The 14,856-nt window shown below is 42.0% G+C and overlaps 1 protein-coding gene across 8 annotated transcripts in view; it reads left to right on the top strand.

Moving 5' to 3' along the window:
* The window catches only part of srrm3 (serine/arginine repetitive matrix 3), a 772,181-nt gene that overhangs the window by 739,958 nt on the left and 17,367 nt on the right, over positions 1-14,856 (top strand). For all 8 annotated transcript variants that reach the window (XM_043718790.1, XM_043718791.1, XM_043718787.1 and 5 more), the window contains one exon: positions 5,724-5,978. In XM_043718790.1, the coding sequence (XP_043574725.1) occupies positions 5,724-5,978 (255 nt within the window). The remainder of the gene's footprint in view (positions 1-5,723; positions 5,979-14,856) is intronic.

Here is a 14,856-nt window from a genome sequence, read left to right as displayed (position 1 = left end):
TTTGTACCTGCCGCTTCTGGTTGTCAGTTCCAGCTGTCCGCTGCAGTGGTTGGTATATTGGGTCCAGGTCGATGTGCTTATTGATTGAATCTGTGGATGAGTGCCATGCCTCTAGGAATTCCCTGGCTGTTCTCTGTTTGGCTTGTCCTATAATAGTAGTGTTGTCCCAGTCGAACTCATGTTGCTTGTCATCTGCGTGTGTGGCTACTGAGGATAGCTGGTCGTGTCGTTTCGTGGCTAGTTGGTGTTCATGGATGCGGATCGTTAGCTGTCTTCCTGTTTGGCCTATGTAGTGTTTTGTGCAGTCCTTGCATGGGATTTTGTATACTACATTGGTTTTGCTCATGCTGGGTATCGGGTCCTTCGTTCTGGTGAAGGTTCAGGGGACAGGGGACGAAACGTCTGCAACACAAATTCCCAGTTCGGCTAACAGAACCACAACAATAGATATGTTTTGCTGCCACACGATTATCTACTATAACATGGGATAATATGTTTAAGCAGGTAGAGAGTGCCCCTGTTCTCAAGCATTGTCCAAGGGAGGTGTTGCCCAAACATCTGTCCAGATGAGGAATTAATATACTTTGCTGGGCATATAGTTCTGACGTACATTCAATACAAATCACACTCAAAATGTAAAAGGACCAAGTCTTTATTCCATCCATTTCTTCACTTTGTGCAGATTGTTCCTGAATTGATGATAGGAGGAGAAAGTGAGGACTGCAGATGCTGGAGATCAGAGCTGAAAATTTATTGCTGGAAAAGCGCAGCAGGTCAGGCAGCATCCAAGGAACAGGAGAAGGGCTGAAGAAGGGCTTATGCCCGAAATGTCGATTCTCCTGTTCCTTGGATGCTGCCTGACCTGCTGCGCTTTTCCAGCAACACATTTTCAGCCCTGAATTGATGATAGCCATGTTAGTTTTGACTCATCTGTGTTGGGTTGGCAATGAGCAAAAAACTTCTGAGAAGTTTAAACCCAGCCAACTCTTTGCATAGCCTCGTATACAGGGTTATGTTAAAGTGCACTTTTTCTTAGGCACCACTTCATGATATAAGGTTTTTCTCATTGAAGTTTTGGCACTGATGCCTGAAATATTTGCCTTGTTGCACAAGGTGATTATAGTTCTTGGACTTTTATTGGCTCAGTGGTTAGCACTGCTGCCTCACAGCGCCAGGGACCCGCGTTCAATTCCCGCTTCAGGCAACTGTCTGTGTGGAGTTTGCACATTCTCCCCGTGTCTGCGTCGATTTCCTCCGGGTGCACCAGTTTCCTCCCACAGTCTAAAGATGTGCAGGTTAGGTGAACTGACCATGCTAAATTGCCCATAGTGTTAGGTGCATTAGTCAGGGGTAAATGTAGGGAAATGGGTCAGTGTGGACTTGTTGGGCCAAAGGGCCTGTTTCCACACTGTAGAGAATCTAAAAAAATGTACAAACAAAGTGGAATTAGTAAGGCCTAGAAATCTAAGGGTTTTTGCATCATCCCATTTTATAACCAGCTCTTTCATTCTGAGTTATCTCAGCGCTGGTATTTCCCCAGTCTTTAACATGAAATATGAAACTAGTGCAAACTGGCTGAATTGAATATGCACAAGCCTCACCTCATCACCATGGCACCTCTCTCACCCACTTACAGTTCAGTATTTTGGAGCAGAATGGTATCTTTCAATGTAATAAAAACCAAAAGAACTGTGGATACTGTAAATCAGAACCAAAAATAGAAATTGCTGGAAAAGCTCTGCAGGTCTGGCAGCAACTGTGGACAGAGAAGCAGAGTTAACATTTCAGGTTGAGGGTTTGAATGAAGCGACTTGTCACATCCTGAAAGTGTGACTAGTATTGCAAAAATGCAATTACTTTCTTTCTAACCCAGATTCTCATACATTTCACATCTTTCTTTGTCACTGGCCAGATTTTGTATTCATTCAAAGCAGTATAATACTTTTCTCTCCCTGCACCTCTGCTTATTCTCCTTGCTCTCTCTAATCTTTTCGTCAAGTGAATTTCCCACTCGAATGTGTGGAAACAGCCTCCAGTGAGGGGTTGATGGAACATGAAGCTCATTGTTAAATGGATTTAAGCTGGGTGAAGAAGTACAAAATGAGACACAGATCTTTTCCATGAGAGTAGGTTAATTTACAGGACACAACTTTACACATCACCGCCTCCGAACCATCCACCCAGCATCCCAGCTGACTGTCTATTTGAGTTCCCAGATATTTTCTAATCAACCTGTTCAGACCTGTTATTACACATCTCTGGAGAAGGTGGGACTTCAACCCAGGCCACAAGAGCCCCTATTTGTGCTCTCAGTCCCTAATCAACAATACCAATCACTTACATGTCCTTAACAACATTATCAACTGAACATTAACACTCGTGCCTCCCACCCCCAAAATCAGATGCTGGTTAATCTCTGCTTGTTGTAACAAAGTCCCGTAACTCTTAGTTTTCTTTTGAAGATATTCGAGCAGGATTTCCAAACCCGGTTCACTAGGTCGTTGAGACCCCAATGAAATGAGGAAAATTAGGTTAGGAGTGTCATATAGCCACCAGGGACTGATTTTCTGTTCATTTAAAATAATGGATTCAATGTATCCATGTATGAGAATGGAAAGCCTGCCCCAGTTATCCAACTATTATCTTTCAGTCATTATGCCAGTGTGCATTGGAGCACCCTCACTGGCACAGAGCCTCTGAACAACCCTTCACTTCAAACCAGAGTTTCATGCTTCCTCTTATCCAGCTTGAATTATTCCATCTTGGTTCCTACATTATGTGCCCACCTTCACTTAAAAGCACGCAAAGACATTTTTCTTTACACTGTTCAAACAGACAAGTGTGTTATTTTTCGCTCTATGTAATTTACAAAGATACTCAAAGTGATCAAATTAAACCGAGTATCAAAATGATTGCAGAATTTTCCACTGGATTTCTATGACATGCTACTACTCTACACAGCCACTTGTAACATTAATTTCACTTTCCCAGAGTGGAGGGGCGATAAAAATGAGAAAGGTGGAAAATATCAAACATGGAAATGCACTGCAAGTAGCCCTGGATGTCCGTGACTCTCCCTTCAGTTGCATGTTTACAACTCATTTTGTGCACTGTGAGGTTTTCCACAGCCACAGAAATTTAATTCAAGGATTGCTGGTTGCCTTGGGAAAATGAGCCCACAGCACATCTAATTGCTGCCTCAGGCAGGGGCAGATAAACCTTGGAATCAACGAGGTAACTAAAAATAACATGGAAAAAAATCCAACGGTGAAGCACCAAACTAGTTCAACATTCAAGACTGGAGGCCTGTGACCAGCATTTTTCTGTAGGGATTGGTGCTGGGTTGACTATTGTTTGTCAGTTATATAACTAATTTGGATGAGAATTTAGGGAGCATGGTCAGTACGTTTGCGAATGAGACCAAAATTGGTGGTATAGTGAACAGTGAACATAGTTATCTAAGAGTACAACGGGATCTTGATCTGCTGGGTCAATGGGTCGAGGAATGGCAGATGGAGTTTAATTTAGACAAATGCAAAGTGTTGCATTTTACTAAAACAAATTGGGACAGGACTTGTACAGTTAATGGTAGGGTCCTGAGGAGTGTTGTCATAGAGGGAGACCTGGGGTTCAGGTACGTTGTTCCTTGAAAGTGGAGTTTCAGGTAGACAAGATGGTCAAAAAGATGTTGGGCACACTTGCCTGCATTAGTCAGTGCATTGAGTATTAGAGTTGTGATGTCATATTGCAGCTGTACAGGACACTGGTGAGGCCACCTTTGGAATACTGCATAAAGCTCTGGTAACCCTGCTATCGGAAGAATATCATTAAATTGGAAAGGGCGCAGCAAAAGTTTACCAAGATGTTACCAGGACTACAGGGTTTGGCTTATAAGGAGAGGCTGGATAGGTTGGGACTTTTTTTCTCTGGAGCATAAGAAGTTGAGGGGTTACTTTATAGTGGTTTATAAAGTCATGAGGGGCATAGATAAGGTGAACAGCAAAAGTATTTTACATGGGGTAGGAGAATTCAAAACGAGGGGCGGCATGGTGACTCAGTGGTTAGCACTGCTGCCTTACAGAGTCAGGGACCCGAATTCGAGTCCAGACTCGGACGACTGTCTACGTGGAGTTTGCACATTCTCCCAGTGTCTGCGTGGGTTTCCTCCGGGTGCTTCAGTTTCCTCCCACAGTCCAAAGATGTGCAGGTTCAGGGCGAATTGGCCATGCTAAATTGCCCGTAGTGTGCAAGGATGAGTAGGTTAGGTGCATTAGTCAATGGACATGTAGAGTAATAGGGTAAGGGAATGGGATTCTCTTCAGAGGGTTGGTGTGGCCTGTTTCTGCACTGTAGGGATCCAATGATTAAAGGGCATAGTTTTAAGGTGAGAGGGAAAAGATTTGAAAGGGACCTGAGGGGTAACTTTTCCACACAGAGGGTGATGCATATGGAATGAACTATCAGAGGAAGCGGTAGGGGCAGGTACAGTTACATCATTTAAAGGACATTTGGACAGGTACATGGATAGTAAAGGTTTAGAGGGATATTGCCTAAAAGCAGGCAAATGGGACTAGTTTAGTTTTGGAAATCTAGTCAGCATGGAAGGTTGGGCCAAAGGGTCTGTTTCTGTGCTGCATGACTCTATGGGTCTATCTAGCCCCCTTGGTGATGAACAAATACTACTTGAGATGTATGTAAGGAGAGTTTCCGGTGTTTGCTAAATTAGGGGTAATGATCCCAGGACCCTGCATTACACTTTGCTTTTCAAGACTCACTTGACTATGTTTAATCATTTGTGAAGTTACAGGCATCATCCATGATGCTTTACACTCTTAAACTTGTCACAGTTAAAGAATTCAACTGGTGCTCTTTTTCTAAAGGAAGTGATCAATACATTGCCTTTGGTTGACAAAATTTCTGTCCGTTCTTTAACTGTATGTGTGGCCAGTTAAACTACTGTTCTGACACATTACCAAGAACAGTTTGGAAACACCCACCCGAACATAAACCAAATGCAGTAATGACTTTTCACATCGTTGAATGATTCATCCGTTTGGTACAGTTTTCTCTGATTCCAAGAGATTCCATATTGGGAAGTATGTAGGTATCAGTAGACAGGTCAAGGAAGGATCTCCTGGGTTAGTAGCCAGCAGCCTCAGGGTAAAGATGTTTGAGGTTCAATTACTCCTGCTTATCTTGTAGCCAGAATGTCTGCTCTTCCACAACCAAATATGCAATACTGCCCGACCTGTCAAAGCAATTCCTATCCTGCCCTCTTTGGCTAGAAAGACAGTGAGAATTTTGCAAACGACCAGATTGCAATACTGAAGGAAAATTAGTTTCTCAATAAAACATTCAAAAGTCAGCATGAAATATCTTTCATATTTGTATCCAGACACATTTGTAATTATGGATGTAATATACCCATAAGAGGAATTTTGGTTTATTACGCACATTGTGATAATTTCCTTTAAGAAAATGATAAAGAAATCCATTTTTGTTTTTTCATATCCCAATGTTTCCCCTGGTCTGATTACAGCAGTGTCTAAAAGATTAACCTTTCATTGCTGGTGATAATCTTGAAGCATTTTCAGTGATACTTAGGAAGTCTGTTTAATGTACAAGATGTGATGGTTGTATGGGACAAGCTGGATTGGCCAGATGGCCTTTTCCTTCTCCTGTTTCTTTGGTGATAAAACAACAAAAACTGTTTATTATCTCAGGTTAAGGCAGACACCACACCGCCACCATCGAAGCCATTTCACAAGCAGGAACAAGAGCCGCACTCGGTCACCAGGGAAACGTGAACAGCCTAGCAGCCACAACTCGGACAAGAAGAAGAGCTCTTCCTACAGCCCTCGCCGCAAGAGCAGCTCCAGGAGCTCTAGCAGGTCTCTGTCATGCTCCTGCTCCCGATCCCATGACAAGAGAGATGGGCGCAGCAAGTCACGGTCATCGCCTCACAAGGAGCTGTCCAGGTTTGTGCCATCCAACAAAATCTTAAACAAAAAAAATCAATGAATTGTGGACGCTGGAAATCAGAAACAGTATCAGAAGTTGCTGAAAAAACTCAGCAGGTCTGACAGCATCTATGGAGAGAAAGCAGAGTTAAAACACTATACTCTGTAAATTGAAATACTATACATTGGTAATTTCCTACATTATAAAATTTTCTTATTTGAAAAGCTATTTCATCCACCAATTATAGAAGAAACTTGCTAACTTTCTACTTACCTCCTGCTTGCTGCATCCTCTGCCGGCCTTTGTTCCTGCTCACTGGCCCTCCAACTTGCTGCCTTTCCCTCTGTCTGACCTTCTCACTCCCTAACCTCCAATCCACTGTGAGCAAGAGACCTGGAGATGAATGGCAAGAGAAAAGAACAGTAACTTTGACTTAGAGGAGATAAATCGTGAGCCCTGGAGAGATGGTAAGAGGAAGGGTTGACAGTGAGAGTGAGGGTTGGTGACAGGGAGAGTCAGCAGCAAGGCAGAGGTCAGTAAGAGGGTAGGGTCAAGAAGGGGAGAGGCCACTCCAAAATGGCACTAATCAGGTCACAAGACCCTATGTGACACCCAGAATGACAAAATTTGAAAATGAAACTCCAAACACGAAAATGTGAACACAGTCCCACAAAATGCCAGGCTTCAATGGAGAGCAGTTTAAAACAGCAACTTGAAACAAACTTACTATTCTTCCTTTCAGTCTGAGCTTCTTCTTTCGTCTTGTCAATTGGAGCAGTCAAGGAGCCACTTTTAAGTTCATTGCTGGATATTGGGGTGGCACAGTGTTTAGCACTGCTGCCTCACAGTGCCAGGGACCTGGGTCAGATTCTATTCTTGGGCAACTACCTGTGTGGAGTTTGCAAGTTGTCCCTATGTTTATATGGATTCCCTTCACGTGCAATGGTTTCCTCCCACATTCCAAACATGTGCAGGTTAAGTGGATTGGCCATGCTAAATTGCCGATAGCGTCCAGGGATGTGCAGACTAGGTAAATTAACCGTGGGAAATGCAAGGTTGTAGGAATTGGGGGTGGGGAGAATGCTCTTCAGAGGGTTGGCATGGGCTTGATGCGGCAAAAGACCTGTTTTCACACTGTAGGGATTCTTTGATTGCATATTCTCCTGAAATTGTTTGGCCTAGTTTTGAATTTAACCATTCATTTTTGCTTGAAACTAGAATTTGCACCTTGTTTGAGGAGCTGTCTATCCTACCTAATAGTTTGGCTGTTGGAAGTGGAATGAAAGCAAAATAGTAGTAAGAAATATGACAATAAGTTTGCAAATGTTTGGAGCTGTGAAGCACTGACAATTTACATCACAATAAAAATGCAGTCAGAGTCTCTTGAATCTGCTCAATACAATTAAACATGGCTTAGTTTATGTGTGTATATGGCACAAGATCTTTAAATCACCTTCATTAAATGGTCTTTAATCTTTGGTGTGTAAGGAAATGGAAGACAAAACATACGATTAATAAACCCAGCATATTCAAGGTACAACTAATCTATTCAATGTAGAAGACTCAGTACAATCAGAAAAGAACTAGTTCCTTCCTAAAAGGTTAAAGGTTGCTACTTGCCCTTGATCCTGGACCTTTCTGTCCAACTGGAGAAAAGCTATCCAAGCCAGCTTGTCAGAACATTACATTCCTGGCTCACCCATAGCCTTGAAAAACTAGGCTGCTGGAAACTGATTCCACTGTGACACCAGTATTTAACACCTTCACACACATTGCTTTACAAAGCCAAGGGAAGAGGAAAGAAACCATCAGTGCCACAAATACACAGCTTGTCTATCTACCCTGTAGAATAATGACTCTGTTGTACAGCCTCCATTCAAGCTGGAAGGTAAATAAAGGCAACTAAAAATATTGTGGAACAAGCAGCACAGTCAAGTAATGTATTTTGATGGTTGCCACAGACTGCACACAAAGACATTTACAACAGAGGGACAGGTCACATGACTATGGCAAGCCAGCCAGTACAGCAAGTTTCACTAAACATCCCCTTTATCCCAAGAAAGTGGCTTGCATTATCATTTTAAGTCATAAGTTCCACATGTTCATGAAGAAAATTATCACGACTGTTAGTTCCAGTCAGTTCCATTTTTGTTAGCCTTTGTATATTTATAGCTTGCATAGCTTTAAATCGTGGAGCTTTCCTAATGGTGTGCACATGCACTGTCATTGATTGTCCCTGATATGGACTTCTTCCTATGGTGGTGTTCCTTTTCCAGTTATGGAGAGTGGTTTTTCCATGGTAACGATCACTGATGATCCCTTTCTGTTGCTGAGGATCGGTGGATATCTGTACTCTGTGCAGGTGGTTAGATCTTCCTCATGAGCTTTCTGCAATGAAAGCACATCCTATCTACTTATAAGTGAATGGCAATATATCTGATTGACCGCATTCCCTGTATACAATCATAGTGACAACTGCTCAGCACAGGTCCCAAGTTGCCATGTGGGCTAACTCTTGTTCAAAATGGTGCAGGTTTACACTTTGAATGGCTCTTAAATTTTCAGCTCCGGCATTGATTTAAACAGTTTTGACACTGTCGTCTTGCCTCGATTTTGTTACTCATGCCTGCCACTATTTCTGGTTTTAGTGCTTCTTCCCTTTTAGAAGAATAGTTTGGATGCAGCATGACTTTACCCTTTAGACCAGCCTACTTTACATGCTTTCAGGAGGTGTGATTCTCCACACAAGAATTGCCTTTTACAAGACTGTGCTGAATTTGATTTCCTTTGTAGCGTTTTAGCAATTTTGACAGTCTTTCCATTTGACTGAGGATAGTGTGAATTTAGACTCATAGAATCCCTACAGTATGGAAACAGGCCTATTGGCCCAACATGTCCATACCGACCCTTCGAAGAGTAACCCATCCAGACCCACTCCCCCTAACTAATGCACCTAATGCACAGGTCCCTGAACACTACGGGCTATTTAGCATGGCCAGTTCACCTAACATGTGCATCTTTGGATTGTGGGAGGAATCCAGAGCACCCGGAGGAAACCCATGCAGACATGGGGAGAATGTGCAAACTCCATACAAACAATTGCCCAAGGCTGGAATCGAAGCTGTGTCCCAGGCACTGTGAGGCGGCAGTGCTAACCACGGAGCCACTGTACCACCTTTGATGTCTGACGTTGAATTTTCCCAATCCTTCATGAAGTGACCTAACTTTTCAATCATGAATTGAGGAACATTGTCACTCATCACAACGTCTGGAAACGCTGTAATGACTGAAGTGTATTTTTAGGCATTCTACAATCTCATTTATAGTCATTGATGCCAGCTGCTCAAACTTGCAAAATAATAACTGATGGTGATAAGACAGTCAGTTCCAGCAAGTGTGAAGAGATCTACAAGCTTGAGCTATGATCTGACTGGGATAATGTGTTATGGTGGCTCTTTAGCTTGCTTAACATGTTACACATTTTAAGCAATGCACTGGCTGTTGTGTTCCTTAATCTCATTGGTCATGCTTGGCCATTAGAGCATTTCTCTTGCCTTATTGAGAGGAAACTCATCTCATGGATGCACTTCAGCAAATGTCTTCTCATCTCAGTAGGGGTAGTGACTATGTCCTTTGTACAAGATGCTATCTTGGGCTACCACTTCATCTCTACATGCCAAATAATCTCATAACAACCACTGTGTCTTTAATACTTTCAGGCCATCCTTTCAGCATTGCTTCCTGCTGCACTCGGGCAGTTGCATGTTGTTGTGTAGTTTGCTTGATTTGAGCAAGGAGCTTGTCTTTCAGATTCAGTATCTCTGTTGGGTGGATAACTCCCAGGGGCATATCAAGCTGTTGTTTCATGTGTTGGTCTGGGAAGTTTCATATTCTGTATTAGCATCCTCACCTTTCTTCAATGGGAGCCCTGGTCTCATCAGTACGTCAGCAGTGTACATCTGTTTCCTTAGCTTGTATGTCACGTCCAGATGGTATCTCTGCAAAAGGCGTAACGAACTCTGCAGATGCTTTGTAGCAGATAGAAGCAGTTTGAGGAAGATGCTTTGAACTTGGTTATTGTTAGACTCCACTGTCACATTGTTTCTTCCAAAAGGTATTGAGTAAAATGCTCACAAGCAAAGACAATAGCCAGTCACTCTTGCTCTATCTGAGGTAGCACCATTCAGTTTGCTTCAATACCTTGGGGTGACAGGGTGGCTCAGTGGTTAGCACTGCTGCTTCACAGTGCCAGGAACATGGGTTTAATTCCAGAATTGGGAGACTGTCTGTGTGGGGTTTGCACAGTCTCCCTGTGTCCATGTGGGTTTCCCCAGGTGCGCCAGTTTCCTCCCACAATCCAGTGCATGGTAGGTGGATTGACCATACTAAATTGCCCATAATGTCCACGGATGTGCAAACTAGATAGGTTATCCATGGGAAATGCAGGGTTACAGGGATAGAGTTGAGGGGGGTTGCCCAAATTCAAGATTCAGCCAGATATATTAGTGTAGTTACTTATTGATCAGTAGTCTCTTTCTTCTGCTGAGCTCTGATGTTGAACACATACTGTTTATAAGTAACATTAATATGGAGTTCAAAGTGTGTATTCAAGGCCTTCAGAATCTCTGCAGACTGGCTTTTCTGCTCCTCAGTGAGAGACAGCTCGCAGCACTTATTCTCCAGCACTGATTGAAAGGTCACTTAGATTTGCTCAGGTTGTTTTTAACTATTTTGTTGCTGAGTTGAAAACATATCAGTTTTGTCTCATATCTCCTTTCGTTTGGTTATGATCCCAGCTGATATTCTTACTGGACACGTCAGATCCCAGACTGAAAGCCGGGTTGATAGATCACATTTTATTTTGTTTAGTTTGAACAAAGTGATCTCTTACTGAAACGTACATGCACAGTTCTGCAGATTTTGCTTTCAGAACAAAACAGAACTTTATTAACAAAAGAAAAGACCATATAATAGAATAAAGCAAACCATCTACTTATAAAATATGTTCAAAGATTTTGAAAACAGTAAAAATATAATCACATTAATCCCAAAACACCCCTTCATAAATTTAAAAGAAATAAAACAGCTTTCGTATGGTACACAAAATACATTTCTGGTACAGAAGTGAAAACATCATTTGTTCAATACTCACGCCAGAGTGCCTGTACCTAATACTTTGATTGGTTTAAATCACTTGTGACATCAATGTTTAGACTGGAACTTTAGATAGCTTCTTCATAGAGCCATTATGCATTTGAGCTTAAATGTAATCAGCTTTAAGTAACCTCTTCGGGGTCTATACAACACTTGTACTCTGGGAGTAAACTCACTCTTTGCTGAAAGGTAACCTCTTTCGCTGTATATCCATCCCTTCTCAGGAACACAGGACTAATACAGCACTCCTATTCAAGGACTTCACGGGACTACCCAAAACTCAAAGTAATACAGAAAACAAAAGTCTCCTTCTCTAAGCTATTTTCCTTCTGCTAAAAGAAAGTTCCAGAAGTCTGTATTAAACCTTGATGCCCTATTATTCACCTTGCTGGGTCACAAGACAATCTAAAATAAGCAAGCTCACAGTGAACAAAAACCCATTCACTCTAAAGCCAGGTGTCAAAAATGGTTTTAAAATAAATTACCTTGACTGCAGAAATAACTGTAAGTAAATTATTAATTTCAGATACATGAAAAACAATATGTTACAACTCAAAACCAAAGACCTAAATATTGTAGAAACAGGCCATATGGCCAAACAAGTCCACACTGACCCTCCGAAGCATATCCCACCCAGATCCATTCCCCTACCCTATTACTCTACATTTACCACTGACTAATGCACCTAACCTACACATCCCTGAACACTATGGGACAATTTAGCATGGCCAATTCACCTGATTTGCACATCTTTGGATTGTGGGAGGAAACCAGAGCACCCAGAGGAAACACACGCAGACACAGGGAGAATGTGCAAACTCCACACAGTCGCCCAAGGCTGGAAGTGAACCCAGGTCCCTGGCACAGTGAGGTAGCAGTGCTAATCACTGAGCCACTGTGCCATATGTTTTAATTATGCATACATAAATCACAGTTTTCATAGCAGTAAGGAGTGGAAAATGTACAGCTATTTTGACTCAACTAGTCATTCAAAGTTGCAGATTGCTGTTTGTTTTAAACTACTTCTTTCAGTAGCTGGCTCTCGTATAGCTCTGAAAACCCATACCTTTTGCAGCTGACATTCCTGACACCATGATTCAGGTGATGTCTGTTAAAGCTTGCCACAGATTGCACACAAAGGCACTTACAGCATCCATTCCATGAAGTACAATGCATTTCTCCAAGTAGGGAGCTATTTTTCTTATATGTTATCTTTTTTTTATGGCTGCCATACCATGTAGCTTTTATCATCAGTTTACTTTAAATATGTTTCATTGCCAAGTTGAGCTTCTTATATCATTAGCCACTTTTTCCACATTTTCTTAGAATCATACAGCACAGAATGAGGTCATTTGGCCCAACTTACCAATATCAGCTCTTTGAAACAAATATCCAATCAATTCAAGGCTCTGCACATTTCCCATAACCCTGCAATTTCCCCCCCTCAATTATTTAGCCAATTCTCTTTTGAACATTCCTATTGAATACCTTCTCAGGCAGTGAGTTCCAGATCATAACATCTAGCTGTGTAAAAGCATTTGTCTTCATTTCCCTCTGGATTGTTTGCTGATTGTGTTAAATCTAAATCCTGTAGTTACTGACCCACCTGCCAATGGAAACATTTTTTCGTATGAGCTCTCTGACTAGCTGGCCAGTTGACTAGCTGGCCAGTTATCCTGTTAATTTCACCTCCATTAGGTGAGAATAGTTGCTGGCCTTTGTGTTGTCTTCAATCCCCATGCTCTTAATTTTACTTTGGTCTGTCTTATTGATGGGTTCACCTTTCTTCCAGTTCTTCACTTGAAACTTGTCTTTTCCCTCCCTAAATGTATCTGTATGTATTCACTATGTATCTGTAGTGTTTTCTGTGTTTCCGTCAAATTTACAACGTGATTTTTTTAAAAAAATCTATTCCATTTCATTTATTTACTCATATGGATCCCAACTCCACTAATGTAGTCCTAAAGCTGCACTGAAATCTGATAAAACACATGACGAATTCCTTGTCATTGTTGGTATCAGGTCCCATTGTTTGCTGCAGTGCAGTTCTGTGAATGTTCAAATATCTTTTGTGCACTTTTCAAAATGTTAACCTTGATACAAAACAATGCCATACAAAGTGCTTGCTGCCTCCCTCTGCTGGATTATAGAAGCAGCACAGTAATTGCATCATATTAAAGGCTGCCCAGTTTGACCCATGACAGAAAAATGGCTGAAATTTACAGCCAAGACCAGGGGTGTAGTAGTAAGCAGTTAGCATATAGAATTAGATGCCATGCCTATCACCTATACATACCTACCTGCCTCTGTGAGTATTCTACCCTCAGCAGGGGTGCTGGCAGGAGGGTGCTTCATACCTCTGGGCCAGTTGAGGCACCAAAGTGGCCATTCATCCCATTCTACCTGTGCTAGCTGGTTGAAAGTATGTATTTGGTTTCACTATTGAAAATCACTATTGAATCTATTTCTGCCACTCTTTCAGGCAGTGTATTTGGATTATAAAAATGCACTGGTTCTTTTGTATTTTGTGCAACTTCCTAAAGTAAATCTGAAGTCACCGCTTTATTATGCGCAAGATATCACAACACTTAGTCAGACTGTAACTGAGATGTGAGATGACTTACTATTAAGTGGGTGGCACGGTGGCTCAGTGGTTAGCACTGCTGCCTCACAGCACCCGGGTCTCAGGCTCGATTCCAGCCTCGGGTGACTGTCTGTGTGGAGTTTGCACATTCTCCCCATGTCTGCGTGGGTTTCCTCCAGGTGCTCCAGTTTCCTCCCACAGTCCAAAGGTTAGGTGAATTGGCCATGGTAAATTGCCCATAGTGTTAAGTGCATTAGTCAGAGGGAAATGGGTCTGGGTGGGTTACTCTTCGGAGGGTCAGGTTGGGCTGAAGGGCCTGTTTCCACACTGTAGGGAATCTAATCTGAGTTATTATTTTTGTTATTATTAACTTATTACTAAGGAAATTATTAAGCTGGAGAGGGTTCAGAAGGGATTTACCGGGATGTTACTGGGAATGGAGGGTTGAGTTATAAGGAGAGGCTGGTTGGGCTGGGACATTTTTCACGTAGGAGGCTGAGGGGTAAACTTACAGAGGTTTATAAAATCATGAGGGCTGTAAGGAAGGTGAATGGCAGGTGTCTTTCCCCTAGGGTGGGGGATTTCAAGGTCAGGGGTCATATTTTTATGGTGAGAGGAGAAGGATTTAAAGAAGACGTGAGGGGCAACCTTTTAACACAAAGAGCGGTTCGTGCGTGGAAGGAACTTCCGGAGGAAGTGGTGGATGCAGTTACGATGTTTATAAGGCATTTAGATAAGTACATGAATAATAAATGTTTGGAGGGATATGGGCCAAGCACAGGCTGGTGCGAGCAGTTCAGTTTGGGATTATGGTCAGCGTTCACTGGTTGGACCAAAGGGTTTGTGTCTGTGCTGTATGACTCTACGACTCTAGATTCTCCTGAATTGTGCCATTTGGTTTCTATCACTTTCCACATTTGGCCTCAGAAACACCGATAACAGCACAATAGCCCACAATATATATATTTTAAATCACCTGTCTTTTTAAAAAGTTATGATTTATTTAGTTCTACGATTTTCTAAAAATCTTTAACCCATAGAATACTGACTTGAAAGAGTTAATTAACCCAACACTGCATTACCCAGCACAACTAATACTGAACATTCCCTGGTTTATGATTTTCCATTAATGTTAGTTCAGCTTTTGTAGAAAAATT

This window comes from Chiloscyllium plagiosum, chromosome 28, assembly GCF_004010195.1.
Source record: "Chiloscyllium plagiosum isolate BGI_BamShark_2017 chromosome 28, ASM401019v2, whole genome shotgun sequence".
In the NCBI taxonomy this organism is placed as follows: domain Eukaryota; kingdom Metazoa; phylum Chordata; class Chondrichthyes; order Orectolobiformes; family Hemiscylliidae; genus Chiloscyllium; species Chiloscyllium plagiosum.
Note: the sequence above shows the minus strand (reverse complement) of the source record. Positions and strands in the feature narration are given on the sequence as shown.